Here is a 13,923-nt window from a genome sequence, read left to right as displayed (position 1 = left end):
CCCCAAAGGAGAACAGGGGAAGGGTGGTTCGGAGGCCACACTTCGATCAGAAGTAGAAGGAAACTCTGCTCATCTGGAGACAGACTCGAGTCTGGGAAGCAAAGCGCTCCCGGAACCTCAGGTGGCCGGATAAGAAAACACAATGATCTGACTCTAAAATAAAAATATCCTATAAGCTTCTGGGAAGAAAACCCAAATTACCAACCAAAGGAAAAGTCGGAATATCCTCGGGTGTGTCGTCTCCCAGCTTGGGAGCGGGAACGCCGCGGGGCTGCAGGGTCACAGGAGGAAAAGACGCAGCCAGCAGCCCATGGCCCCGCCGGAACAGCTTCCACCTGCCAGAGCCCAGCCCGGGACCGGAATGTGCGAGAAGTGAGGGGCAGAGCACCCAGGCAGCGGTGAGGAAAATAGTAGGGAAAGGAGAAAAACAAACAGCAGATACACCAGAACCAGACCGCAGCATGGCAGCAAAAAAGAAACGCTGTTGAGCAAGAAATCTCTATCCCTTACGCACGCACGCACGCACGCACGCACCCACATACGGTGCCGGGAGGTTCTAATAAAGATTAACCTATTTCAGCAGAACAGACGCTTGGGAGAGGTAAAATCTTTCCAAACTTATCATGGGGATTGGGAGACAGGGAGAGAAATGGGAGAGAGAAATTATTCTAGAGGTTTTATCTTGTGGAGGGATCTCGTTAGGAGAGCATAGTAAATGTCTTGTTCGTGCTCAGTGGGAGAGTCATAAGGGTCTGAATTACGAGAGCAGGGAAGGAGAATGCACAGCAGCGGAATAGGAAAGTATAGGGGAGTTTCCAAATGAAAAAGCAAGAAAACAGAGCAGAGCAAAACCAACCAAACAAAACCCGACCTCCCCCTCCGCGGGGGTGACGGGAGGAGGGAAAAAACACTGTAAAAATTAGAAACAAAGTCAAATGTAAAGAAGAAGAGAAATGAATTCTTACACAAGCTGATGTGGGCCTGGGAGGGGGCCGGGGAAGGGAAACACACAGCGTGTGTGCACTTGGATGACACGCGGGTCTGTGGGAATATGTCTGTGTCAAGTTATTTGAAATATATGCAGAGAAAACATTTCTCAGCTGTTGCTCCTTGATTTATTTATTCACTATTGGTGGTTGATAACAGCTGTCAGCCTAGCGAACCCAACGGAATTTCTAAATTGTTGAGGCAGAAGGCGAGACATCCTTCCCTCTTTAGGTGGCTTTGTTGACAACAGACCCGCCCGGACTGAGCCAGCAGGCCAAGACACAGCAAGGCTTTGGTTGATGTCCATGTCCTGTTGTCCAGCTCCTCATATACAAACCTTAGTTCTCCACATGCACGCTGCTGGGGGCCGTTCCTGTGCCTGGACATTGTTTTAGAAATAGGCATCACGAGGAGGGCTTGTGTGGTTTAGTCCGTTAAGTATCCGACTTCAGTTCAGGTCACCATCTCACAGTTTGTGACTCTGAGCCCCACATCAGGTTCTGTGCTGACAGCTCAGAGCCTGGAGCCTGCTTCCGATTCTGTGTCTCCCTCTCTCTCTGTCTCTCCCTCGCTTGCACTCTGTCTCTCTGTCTCTCAAAAATAAACATTAAAAAAATTTAAAGTAGGCTTCATGCCCAGTGGGGAGCCCAAAGCATAGCTTGAACTCATGACCTCTAGATCAAGACCTGAGCTGAGATCAAGAGTCAGACGCTTAATCTATTGAGCCACCTGGGTGCCCCTGGGCCTGGACATTCTTTAATTTATTTCTTGTCACTCAGAGAAACTAGATGTAACTAGTTCCCCTTTGGGACCTGGAGATATATAATGTGATCAGTGTTCCTGGTCACCCTTGCTGTTGGGACCTTACATGGATGGCTTCAGAATATCTATCTATGACTGATCTATGCCGCAGAATAATGACACTCGGGGACTGTTTATAGGATTTACCGTTTTAACCATCTGTAAGGAAGGGCACAGTTCAGTGGCATTAAATACATTCACGGTGCGTGTACCCATCACCACTGTCTATACCCAAAATGTATTCATCATTGCCAACATCAACTCTGTACACGTTAAAAAAGAAACTCTCTTCTCTCAGTCTCTGGTAACCCTACTCTGCTTTGTGTCCCTATGAACTTGACTCCAGCTGCGTCATGTAAGTGAGACGCGCAATATTGGTCCTTCTATGTCTGGCTGTTGCACTCAGCGTAATGTTAGTCATACATTATGGGCATTTGGGCTGCTTCTTGTTGGCTATTATGAGTACTGCTGCTATGAGCATGTATGTACATATGCTTATTTAAGGATATGTTTTTTTAAACATTTTTACCATTCTTATTTATTTTTGAGAGACAGACAGAACATGAATGGGGGAGGGGCAGAGAGAGAGGGAGACACAGAATCCGAAGCAGGCACCAGGCTCTGAGCTGTCAGCACAGAGCCTGATGTGGGGCTTGAACTCATGAACTGTGAGATCATGACCTGAGCCAAAGTTGGATGCTTAACCAACTGAGCCATTCAGGTACCCCTATGGATCTATTTTTAATTCTTTTAGGTATATACCTAAAATTGGTAGGTCATATGGTAATTCTATGTTTAAGAAAGATTTTTTTAAAAGGTTATTTATTTTGAGAAAGAGAGAGAGAGAGAGAGAGAGAGAGAGAGAGAGATCGAGATCATGAGCGGGGGAGGGACAGAGAAGGGAGGGAGAGAGAGAATCCTCAGCAGTCTCCATACTCCAGCTCTGAGCCTGATGTGGGGCTCAAACTCACAAACGGTGAGATCATGAACCTGAGCCAAAACCAAGATTTGGACACTTAACTGACTGAGCCACCCAGGCGTTCCTATGTTTAGCTTTTGAAAACCTAACGAGTTGTTTTCCACAGGGGCTGACCTGTTTGCACTCTTGCAACAATACATGAGACTTCCAGTTTCTCCATAACCTTACTGGCATGTTTATTTTCTATCTCCTTAAAATTGTTTTTAAACGTTTTTATTTATTTCTGAGAGACAGAGAGAGACAGAGTACAAGCAGGGGAGGGGCAGAGAGAGAGAGACATCCAAAGCAGGCTCTAGGCTCTGAGCCGTCAGCACGGAGCCTGACACGGGGATTGAACCCACAGACTGTGAGATCGTGACCTGAGCTGAAGTCGGAGGCTTAACCGACTGAGCCCCCCAGGCACTCCTATGTTCTTTCTCTTTAATTTATAACCATCCTACTGGATGTGAAGTGGTACCTCATTGTGGTCTTTATTTACATTTCCCTAATGATGTTCAGCATCTTTTCATGCATTTATGTATCTTCTTTGGAGCAATGCCTATTCAGGATCTTTGCCCATAAAAAAAAATGGGTTGTTGTCTTGTTGTTATTGTGTTTTAAGGGGACTTTATATAGTCTGGATACTAGACCTTTATCACAAATATGATTTGAAAATATTTTCTCCCATTCTGAAAGTTGTCACTTTTTTGATAATGTCCTTTGAACAAAAGTTTTATGTTTCATTGCAATCTAGTTTATCTATTTTTTCTTATTTTGCTTATTTTTATTGGTGTCATAGCCTAGAATCCATTGTTAAATCCAAGATCGTGAAAGTTTATCCTCACGTTTTTCTTCTAAGAGTTGTATGGTTTTAGCTCTCGTACTGAGATTGTTGATCCATTTTAACGTTGTTCTACAGCATGAGGTGGGATCCGACGTACTTTTTTGCGTGTGGTTCTCCAGCTATCGCAGCACCGTTTGTAAATGAAACTATTCTCTCTCCATTGAACAGCCTTTGGCCTCTTGCCAAAAATCAACTGGGTGTAGATGCATGCATTTGTTTCTGGAATTCAACTTCTATTCCATTGGTCTATATGTCTGTTCCGGTGCCCATACCATGCTGTTTTGAATACTGTAGATATGTACTAAGTTTGGAGTTGAGAAGTGTGAGGTCTTTAATTTTATTCTCTTCAAGATTGTTTCTGCTATTTGAGGCCTCTTGCAATTCCATATGAATCTGAGGGTTGGTTTGCCGTTTCTACAAAAGTGGGCATTGGGAGTTTAATGGAGGCTGCTTTGGATCTATGGGCCACTGTACTCAGGATTGACACCTCTATGATTATGATTTTATTTTGGAGAGAGAGAGTGCATGCATGAGTTGGGGAGAGGGGCAGAGTGAGAGAGAGAGCGAGAGAGAGAGAGCGAGAGACAGAGGGAGTATCCCAAGCAGACCCCACACTCAGTGTGAAGCCCAACGAGGGGCTCGGACCCAGGAACTGCGAGATCATGACCTGAGCCAAAAGCAAGAGTCAGACGCCCAACTGGCTGAGCCACTGAGGTGTCCCAGTATTTAATTCTTTTAAATAGTCTCGTACATGGAATCACCTTTCTAATTTGCTTTTCAGATTGTTTGTTGCTGGCATGTAGAAACACAGCTGATTTTTGCGCGTTGATCTTGTACGGTGCGATGTTGTTGAATTTTTTACTAGCTCTAGTTGCTTTCTTTTTTTTTTAATTTTTTTTATGTCTTTTATTTATTTTTGAGGGACAGAGAGAGACAGCGCGAGCAGGGGAGGGTCAGAGAGAGAGGGAGACACAGAATCTGAAGCAAGCTCCAGGCTCTGAGCTAGCTGTCAGCACAGAGCCCGATGCGGGGCTCGAACCCATGACCATGAGATCATGACCTGAGCCGAAGCCGGCCACTCAACCGACTGAGCCACCCAGGCGCCCCTCTAGTTGCTTTCTTATTATTTGGGATTTTCTATGGAGAAGGTCATGTCATCTGTGAATAAAGAGTCTTACCTCTTCCTTTTGAATTTGGGTGCCTTTTACTATATTTTTACTCATTAATAGCTCTGGCTGGAGCTTCTGGTAAAGCACGGAGGCAGGCTTCTGTCCTTGTTTCTGATCAGAGGGGGGAGGACATGTGTAGTCTTTCACCTTCGAGTGTGATGCTAACTGCCGGCTTTTCTGAAATTCACTTTATCAAATTGAGATATCTCCTTTTGGTTCCTAGGTTTTTAAAATTTTTTAAAAATATTTTATTTATTTTTTTAAGTTTTTAAAAATTTTATTTTATTTTTGAGAGACAGAGAGAGACAGCATGAGTAGGGGAGGGTCAGAGAGAGCCAGAGATCTGAAGCAGGCTCCAGGCCCTGAGCTAGCTGTTAGTACAGAGCCTGATGTGGTGCTCGAACTGTGAGATCATGACCTGAGTCCAAGCCGGACCTAAACTGACCGAGCCACCCAGGTGCCCCTAGGTTTTTAAAAAATTATTTAAAAATTTAAAAATGAATTATTTATTTATTTATGTGTGTGTGTGTGTGTGTGTGTGTGTGAAAGAGAGAGACATAGTGAAAGCAGGGGAGGGGCAGAGAGAGAGAGGGAGACACAGAACCTGAGCTCTGAGCTCTGAGCTGAGCTATCAGCCCAGAGCCTGATGTAGGGCTCGAACCCATGAACTGTGAGATCATGACCTGAGCCACACTTGGCTGCTTAACTGACTGGGCCACTTGGGCGCCCCTTGATTTCTAGTTTTTAAAAATGTTTATTCATTTTTGAGAGAGAGAGAGAAAATATGAGTGGGGGGAGGGGCAGAGAGAGAAAGGGATAAAGGATCCAAAGCGGGCTCTGCACTGACAGCAGTGACCTGGATGCGGGGCTCAAACTCATGAACCGTGAGATCATGACCTGAGCTGAAGTCAGATGCTCAACCGACTGAGCCACCCAGGCGCCCCTTGATTCCTAGTTTTCTGTTTCAATCACGAAAGGATATTGGATTTTGTCAAGTGCTTTTTTCTGTGTCAGTTGAGATGATCATGTATTTTTTTCCTTTTTTTTCTACTTACATTAATGTAGTCTAATAATTAATTTATCCTTTTTTTATTTTTTAAGTTTATTTATTTATTTTGCGAGAGAGAGAACATGCACAAGAGTGGGAGAGGGGCAGAGAGAGAGGGAGAGAGAAAAATCCCAAGGAGTCTTCTCGCTGTCAGTGCAGGGCCCAATGTGGGGCTTGATCTCACAAACTGTGAGATCATGACCTGAGCTGAAATCAAGAGTTGAATGGTTAACCAACTGATCCATCCAGGTACAGTTAGTTAAAAATTAATGTATTCTAATCAATGTATTATATTGATTGATTTTCCTTTTTAAAAAAATTTTAACATTAACTTATTTTTGAGGAGGGAGGGGCAGAGAGAGAGAACAGAGGATCTGGAGTGGGCTCCTCATCAATAGCACAGAGCCTGGTGTGGGGCTCGAACTCATGACCCATGAGATCATGACCTGAGTCGGACACTTAACTGAGCCACCCAGGCACCCCAACATTGATTGATTTTCTTATGTTAAGCTACCCTTGCATTGCTGGGATAAGTCCATTTGGTCATGTGTACAATCTCTTTAATATGCCATTGGATTCAGTTTGCTAGTATTTTGATGAGGATTTATGCACCTAAATTTATAAGAGATATTGGTGTGTAATTTTCTTTTCTTGTGATGTATTTATCTGGCTTTGGTATCAGGGTAATGCTGGACTTATGGAATAAGTTAGGAAGTATTCCTACCTCCTCAATTTTTTGGGAGAGTTTGAGAAGGACTTGTGTTAATTCATTAAATGTTTTGTAGAATTCATCAATGAAGCCATCTAGTTCTGGAATTTTCTTTGTTGGGAGGTTTTTGATTAATGATTCCATCTCTTGTTATAGGTCTGTTGAGATTTTCTGTTTCTTCTGAATCTGTTTTGGTAGTTTGTGTGTTTCTAGGAATCTGTCCGTTTCATCTAGGGTTATCTAATTTGTTGGTGTAGCGTTGTTCACAGTATTCTCTTATAACCTCCCCACCCCCATAAATTGGTAGTAATGTTCCCACTTTCACTTCTGAATTTAGTAATTTGTGTCTTCCCCCTTTTTTTCTTGGTCAGTCTAGCTAAAGGCTTGTCAATTTCGAAAGCACAAACTTTGGTTTCATTGATTCTATTGTTTTTCTTTTAATTCTAAATAGTTAAGATATTCACAAGAACTTATTATTTTATAAACAAGTTAATTCATTTAACTTTAAAATTAAATTTAAATTTATTCACATGCTTGTCGTTTTTGTCATTGTTGCTCTTCTTTCCTTCTAGCCTTCTTAGTTCTTTCATTTGGTATGATTTTCTTTATGCCTGGAATACAAAGATAGTTTAGCATTTCCTTCAGTGAAGACTCTCAGTGTTTGCCTGAAAATGTTTTTGTTTTGCCTTTATTCTTGTAAGGTTCTGTCTTTCAGGTATAGAATTTTAGATTGGTAGTTATTTTGTTTCAGCGCATTGAAAATTCATTAACTTGTCTTTTGACCTATAGAGTTTCCACTGAGAAGCTGATGGAAGGCTCTGCGTCCTTTGCAGGCGGCCTGTTGTCTGCCTGTGCTGCTCCCGAGACTTTCCGTCTTTTGCATTGGCTGCAGTTTCTTACTCTGCTGTGTATGAATTTCTTTTTATTTCTCCTGTTTGACATTCATTGGGCCTTTTGGATTTCTGAATTGTCTTTCATCAACTATCATCTTTATGGCATGAAGTTTTCCAGTCCCTGAATGTAGTAAATGTCTACATCAATTTAAAATTTAAAAGAATTTAAACTGAATTTAGCACCCAATACCAAGATTTAGACAGCGTGTATTCTCCCCTTTAGAATAAAGGTGACTTTCATTATACTTTCTCTTTCCCTTCTCATTCTTTGTCCTTATTTTAAAATATTATTTTATGCCTCTTCTATTATGAGCTCTCTATTAATATTGCTATTAAACTTCCCAGCCAGCCACATTACCCATAATTATTAAGTAAGTTTTTCAATGCCACATCTTAAAGTCCTGTGCACACTTTCTTCATCTCGGTGTTGTTCAGTGGTTACATGTTTTAGCTTTTTATTCATTTAAATCATGTTGTATTATTTTTTAAAATAAACTTTTTTCTTTTGTGCATACATTTTTTTCCCACATCAGATGAATTCCTTAAGAGGCATTTCCTGTTGGGAGCAATTCTTAAATCTGGGACTTTTTTTTTTTTTTAAAACTGAGCTTAGGGGCACCTGGGTGGCTCAGTCGGTTAAGCCTCCGACTTCGGCTCAGGTCAGATCTCACATTCGTGGGTTTCCAGCCCCGCGTCAGGCTCTGTGCTGACAGCTCAGAGCCTGGAGCCTGCTTCCGGTTCTGTATCTCCTCCCTCTCTCATGCTCTGTCTCTCTCTGTACAAAAATAAATAAAACATTAAAAAAAAAAGTTTAAAAAAAACTGAGCTTAAAAATTTTTTTAATGTTTATTTGTTTATTTTGAGAGAGAGAGGGAGCGCGTGTGAGGGCGGGGCAGAGAGAGAGGGAAGAGACTCCCAAGCAGCCAAGCAGGCTCCACGCCATCAGCTGGACGCGGGGCTCGATCTCACAAACTGTGGGATCATGACCTGAACTGAAATCAAGAGTCAGATGCTGAACCAACTGACCCACCTAAGCACCCCTAAGTCTGGGATTTATATTTTCTAAGCCTTATACCTTAATCTAGGTTTATTTATACATACATAAAAATACATGTATCTTTTAACTTACAAATATTATATAAGACAGTATTCTTTGTTTTATATCATATCTGACTATAAGTAGTTCCTGCTTTTACAAAATCACACTAAGAGAGAAGCCCTGCCTCTGAGGAGGTTGGCTGCTCTCCCGCATCTCGTCTCCTGTGTGTTCTCTGTCTGGCATCAGGTCATCACATCACTGTGCTTTTCGCCCCTAAATGTTTCAGAGAGGGACACCGGTGGCCAGGGCGCCGGCCAGCTTTGTTCAGGCACAGTGACCAGGTAGCGCCGGGTTTTTCTGTGAGTGGCTACCGTGCATCAGCTCATGTGTGGACGCATCTCCTACCCCGAGGCCCCAAGTGCGCGGATGGTGATGGCTGCTGGCAGGAGGAGGCGCCGCCGCTCCTGCTCTGCGCGGTCTCAGGAAAGAAACTACTGCCGAGGCGCGAAGCCAAAGCCGCCTCCGGTCCTTTTGTAGACTCGAAAAGGACTTCAGCCTCAGCAGGGGGCCACGGACGGCCAGACCTTCTGGGAATGTGCTTTTTAAAAAATGCTTATTTATTTATATTTAGAGAGATCGATACACAGAGAGAGAGCAGGGGAGGGCAGAGAGAGAGGGAGAGAAAATCCCAAGCACTCTCTGCGCTGTCAGCGCAGAGCACGACGAGGGGGCTCAATCCCACAGATCACGAGATCATGACCTGAGCTTAAATCAAGAGTTGGATGGTCAACCAACTGAACCCCCACGCATCCCAGGGCGCTACTTCCTTCAGGTTGGTTTGTTTGCCTTGCTGGGAATTTTGATACTTATACTGTCTCTTAGCACAACCAGAACAGTTACTTCTGTTTCACAATTTGGTTGGGTAACTTCAGGTTCCTTTCCAGCGGTTCCACATTTTTACTCTCTCCGGGAATTTAGGAGGGCGAATCTCACGCAACTTAGGGAGGAAACATGTCCTCAGTCACCTTCCCAATAGAGACTTTCTCCAGGCTGCAGAGTTTTGCTTTCCACCTGGATATTGACAAAGGGAGGTGTTTTCTTTCCACAGAGGATGGGACTAGACCTTTCCCTGGTCACCTGTGTGCCAGCAAGGCCCACCATGGTCCTTGACACCCTGTGAAATTGATTGAGACGATTTTCTGTGCTTGGTTCCTCCCTACCATGGCACCCGCACCCTAAGGTATCACTTGGTGGACATTTGTGTTCACTGACAGCAGCCCAGGGCTCTGACTAACAACAGGTGTCTTCAGAAGCTGGCTAGAAATGCCTGATGAGTACTGCATGGTCTAGAAGAAGGTAGGGGTGGGTATTCCATCTCTATCCTTTCTGGGTCTTTGGGCCCCAAACAACCAAGAGGTAGAGCCTAGGATTGGGGTAGGAATAAGGGGAGTGTCCATAAAAGCTGCCACCAAATGGAGGTCCACCTTAAGGCATGGGCACGCCTTCCACCCTCTTACTGTCATCTAATACGCTCAGGGGAGCTGGAGCAATCAGATGGGTACGATGCCTGAGTTCTAGCAGAGCCCAGGCTGGGCGCCAGGGATGCTGCTCAGCCATCTCACCGCCTGAGTCGGGGACAAGTTGTGTCCTAGAAGGAGGAACAAATAACATGTGTGGGGCCCTGCCTTTGTCCCAGAGACCCCTGGCTCTTTTTTACATGTGGGCCCTACCTGTCCCAAGACTGATTCCTGAGATCAGCTTAAGTGAGAAGCAGGAGGAGGCGATGCGGCTCCTTAGCTGAGAACCAAGCCGTGCGAGGCCACGTGCAGGCCCGGGGGCTGCGCTCCAGCAGGGAGGCTGGGCTGGGGTGATGTGGCTGAGATGAGGGAAGGCCAAGGGATGAGACGGAACCCCCAGAAGTCAGGCTGGTAGAGCACGTGGGTGCAGAGGAGGGTCTCTGAGTGGTCCTGGGGGCTGTCTGATGAGGCAACCGGGGTAAGAGCCGGCTGAGCTCAGGCCTCTGTGGGGCACCAGGACAGGGGTTTTGGAGCAGTCGAGAGGCCCATAGGGTGCAGGAGGAGGCCTAGGCGGTTCTAGAAAGGGCAGGTGGGTTCTAATAAGCCAGGCTAATAAAGAGAAAAATACAACTTATGGATTTTCTTTATTCATTTTTTTCCTCTTGACAGATTAGAAAATTCCTCTGGAAAACTATCCCATCTCTGCTGAACTCAGGGTAAGGGAAGTCCAGAGGCTGCTGGAGGAGGGGAGATGGGGCTTCAGCCTTGGCCCCACGCAAGCACCCCTGTGCATCCTGGGAGAGAATAGTGCAAGCCTCCACTTCCCACCTGAGGTGGCCGGAGGTTGCACTTTCTAAGGCAGAGCTTACTGTCAGGCCCCCATGCTCTCCATGGTCTCTCCCAGTCTGAGACCGGCCTGCAGGGTTGGCACCATGAAGCATGTGCCTCCCACCCCTCCCCCACTGGCCTACAGTGCAGTTGTCTTCTTGGGTTTCTGGTAATTTCATCAGGGCTGCATCATGTTGCTAAAGCTACAGATAGCATCTCCCTATGGGTAACTCTTCCCTAACAGCCCCTGAGGCTGGACACGGGCTCAGAGTTGGGACAATGGGGTGGAGGCCTGGGGGACTGTGAGGGTCTGCAGGCAGAAGCAGGTTGGCTGGGACACCAGAGCCAGCACTGAGGAACAATGTCATTCGTCACTGGAACCTGCGGGAAAAGGAGAAGGGGCTGGTGTGCCTGCAGAGGCCCCTGAGCTCTTGTGCGTGATGTTGTCTCCTTAGAGCTCCACCTGGGCTCTACCGACAAACCCCCATCCAGGCGTGGGCACAGAGGAGACTGTCCCCCAGCTCAGGTCCACCTTAACTGGGCAGCCCTGGGGGCGGGGCGCGTTGTCGAGGCCCGCCGTGCAGACAGCAGGCCGGGCCCCAGTGCAGGACAGACTGGCCGGCAGCAAGCTGAGCTTCCAGCCGCAACCCAGCTCCTCACGCTGCGTCTGCAGCCCGGCACCATGATCCAGGGCGCCTCGGAGCCCGATGGCCCCGGCTGGGGCTGGGATGGCGAGGATGACTGGGACAGCGCTGTCCTCACCCTGCTGGCACTGGCTGTGGTGGCTGCCACGGCCCTGGCCTTGCACTGGTTTGGCTCTGGGCAGGACCAGGAGGCGGCAGGACCTGCGTCCACAACCCCGGGGATCCAGCCTTCTCAGGCTGGAGGAGCCAGGCTGGCCCTGCCCCTGAAGCCCAAGGTCAGTGGTGGCATTGAGGGCCACAGCTCAGAGCAGGGGCAGCCAGACCCTCCAGGACGCGGCCAGGGGAGTCCGGCTGTAGGAGGGGTCCAGGATCAAGAGCTCCGCGGAGGTGGTCTGGCCGCCACAGCAGCACCTCCACTCAAGACACCTGGGGAGGTGGCCAACGGAGGGGCGTTGAGACGGCAGCGCGGCAACGCCACTCTGGAAGCCCCGCGAGCTAAAGGGAAGGAGCCTCTGGAGCCAGATACTGCCCTCCTGGGTAGGAGCAAAGTCGGGGGAACGTCCGGCCCCCTCCTGATACACTTCACCCCTCGGAGTCCTGGCAGAGAGACAGAAGGGCAAGTGGAGGCAGGAGGCGTTCAAGCCAAGGTGCCAGTTCACCAGGCCCTGGTCCACACAGAAGAACAGGCCACCAGCCCCTGGCAACAAGGTGCAGGGCCACCTGGCTGGCTAGCGAGAGGCCCAAGGAGCCTGCGGTGGCAGGTGGACCAAGGCTCAGGAGACCGAAGCCTCCTCCGCTTCTCAAAGCTGGACCCCCTGCGCCTGGGCGCGGTGGTGAGTGTGTGGGACGCCGTGGACGCGGCCGGCAGCCTCCCCACCGGCGCCCGGAGGCCCCCGCTCGCCCCGGAGCTGCTGCCCCCGCACGCCACGCAGACCGGGCCCCGGACGGAGGGCACAGAGGAGGGGCGCCGGGAGAGCCTCCAGCCAGCCCCGGAGCTAGCTCTGGGGAGCAGGGAGGCCGGGCCCGGGGTTCCCAGGGAGTCTCCGGGACCCCCAGGCTCTGCGGAAGGCTGGCCCTGGGAGAGGAGGGAAGTCCTCGTCACCAGGAGCTTCATTCAGCCCCCAGGCTCCGCGGGCCCATGGCCGGAGGGGTCGCAACGCGGACACCCGCTCCAGTCTCAGGGACCGGGGGCCACAGGCGGTGGCGGTGCGGTACGGGCTGGGGCTAACGGCTGCGGAGGGCGCTCGGTCTTCAGCTCGGGGCCGGGCGGGGCAGAGGAGCGACCAGGCCAAGGCCTCCGAGAAGGGAGACAGTCCCGGCAGGGCCAGGGCGGGCGGAGCAGCCGGCAGCGGGCAGGCGGTGTGGACCGCGGGAAGCCCTCCGCAGACCCCGCCCGCTGCGCCCCCTCCCTGCAAAGCCCGAAGCCCCTCCCACCCTCGGCTTCCCCGCCCACAGCACGTCCCCACCGAGCTCTCTTCCCCGCAGGGCCCACTCTTCCGACCTCCTCCCCTTCAGACTCTTTGTCCCTCAGAGTTAGTCGGGGCTCTGGAGAGGATGAAACCCCCAGTGCAGTGCCAGCGGCAGCCCCGGCCCCGACCCCAGCCCCAGCCCTGACTCCAGCCCCTGCGACGGCCCCAGCGGCAGCCCCAGCCCCGACCCCAGCCCCAGCCCCGACCCCAGCCCCAGCCCCTGCCGCAGCCCCGACCCCAACCCCGACCCCAGCCCCAGCCTCAGCCCCAGCTCCGACCTCAGCCCCAGCCCCAACCCCTGCCCTGAATAGTGAGCCCAGTGTGGCTCTCTGCAAGGACAGCCAAGAAGGGCAGATCTCCTCTAGCTGGGAAAATCTTATTTCCATGGTTCTTAGGAGTCACCCTTTTCCCAGGCAAGAGAGACTCCAAGGGAGAACCCCAAGGGCAGCTCCCAGGAGACCGAGAGATCCCAGCACTGATGCCCCCTCTGAGAACAGAGAGTCTGGTTCTTCCCCCGCAGGGGCCGCCCCCAGCCTGGAGGTCAGGGATGGCTCCTCAGACGGCAGGGTCACAAGGGCTGGCACAGAGGGCCTGGCTGAGGCTGGGTGTCAGCAACAGCAGAGAAGCTCGGATACCAGGGAGGCTCCTACTCCAGACCCGCCCTCGGGCCCAAGAGATGAGAAACATCCAGTGGATGAGAAACATCCGGACTCCCGGCTGCTGGGAGCTGCCATGGCCAGGGCGCCGCCAGCGGCCCCCGAGCAGGGGCAGCCTGGGCCTGCACCTTCCCCCACCGCGGGGGCGGTCTCGCGGCCCGTCCCCCGGCGGCGGAAACGCAGCCCGTGCGAATCGGCAGAGAGCCCCGAGCGGGAGGCAGACGCTCCAGGGGAGAGGCCCTGCCCTGCGGGCGGCGGGGCTGTCCTCACAGAAGAGCCGAAAGAGGCTCGAAACCCCGTGGCGCCTGAGCAGAGGCCCGGGAGCCGCGGGGTGGCCGAGGGGCCGCGGGAGCGCAGCCCC

General features: G+C 50.0%; 1 protein-coding gene across 1 annotated transcript in view; it reads left to right on the top strand.

Annotated features, from left to right (window-relative positions):
- Nucleotides 1–11,475: 11,475 nt before the first annotated feature.
- Nucleotides 11,476–13,923, top strand: part of KLHDC7B (kelch domain containing 7B) — a 4,691-nt gene continuing 2,243 nt past the window's right edge. Inside the window, 1 exon segment of the mRNA XM_029953900.1 lies at nt 11,476–13,922. Within this exon segment, the coding sequence (XP_029809760.1) occupies nt 11,476–13,922 (2,447 nt within the window).

Source organism: Suricata suricatta, chromosome 10 (assembly GCF_006229205.1).
Source record: "Suricata suricatta isolate VVHF042 chromosome 10, meerkat_22Aug2017_6uvM2_HiC, whole genome shotgun sequence".
Taxonomy (NCBI): Eukaryota; Metazoa; Chordata; class Mammalia; order Carnivora; family Herpestidae; genus Suricata; species Suricata suricatta.
Note: the sequence above shows the minus strand (reverse complement) of the source record. Positions and strands in the feature narration are given on the sequence as shown.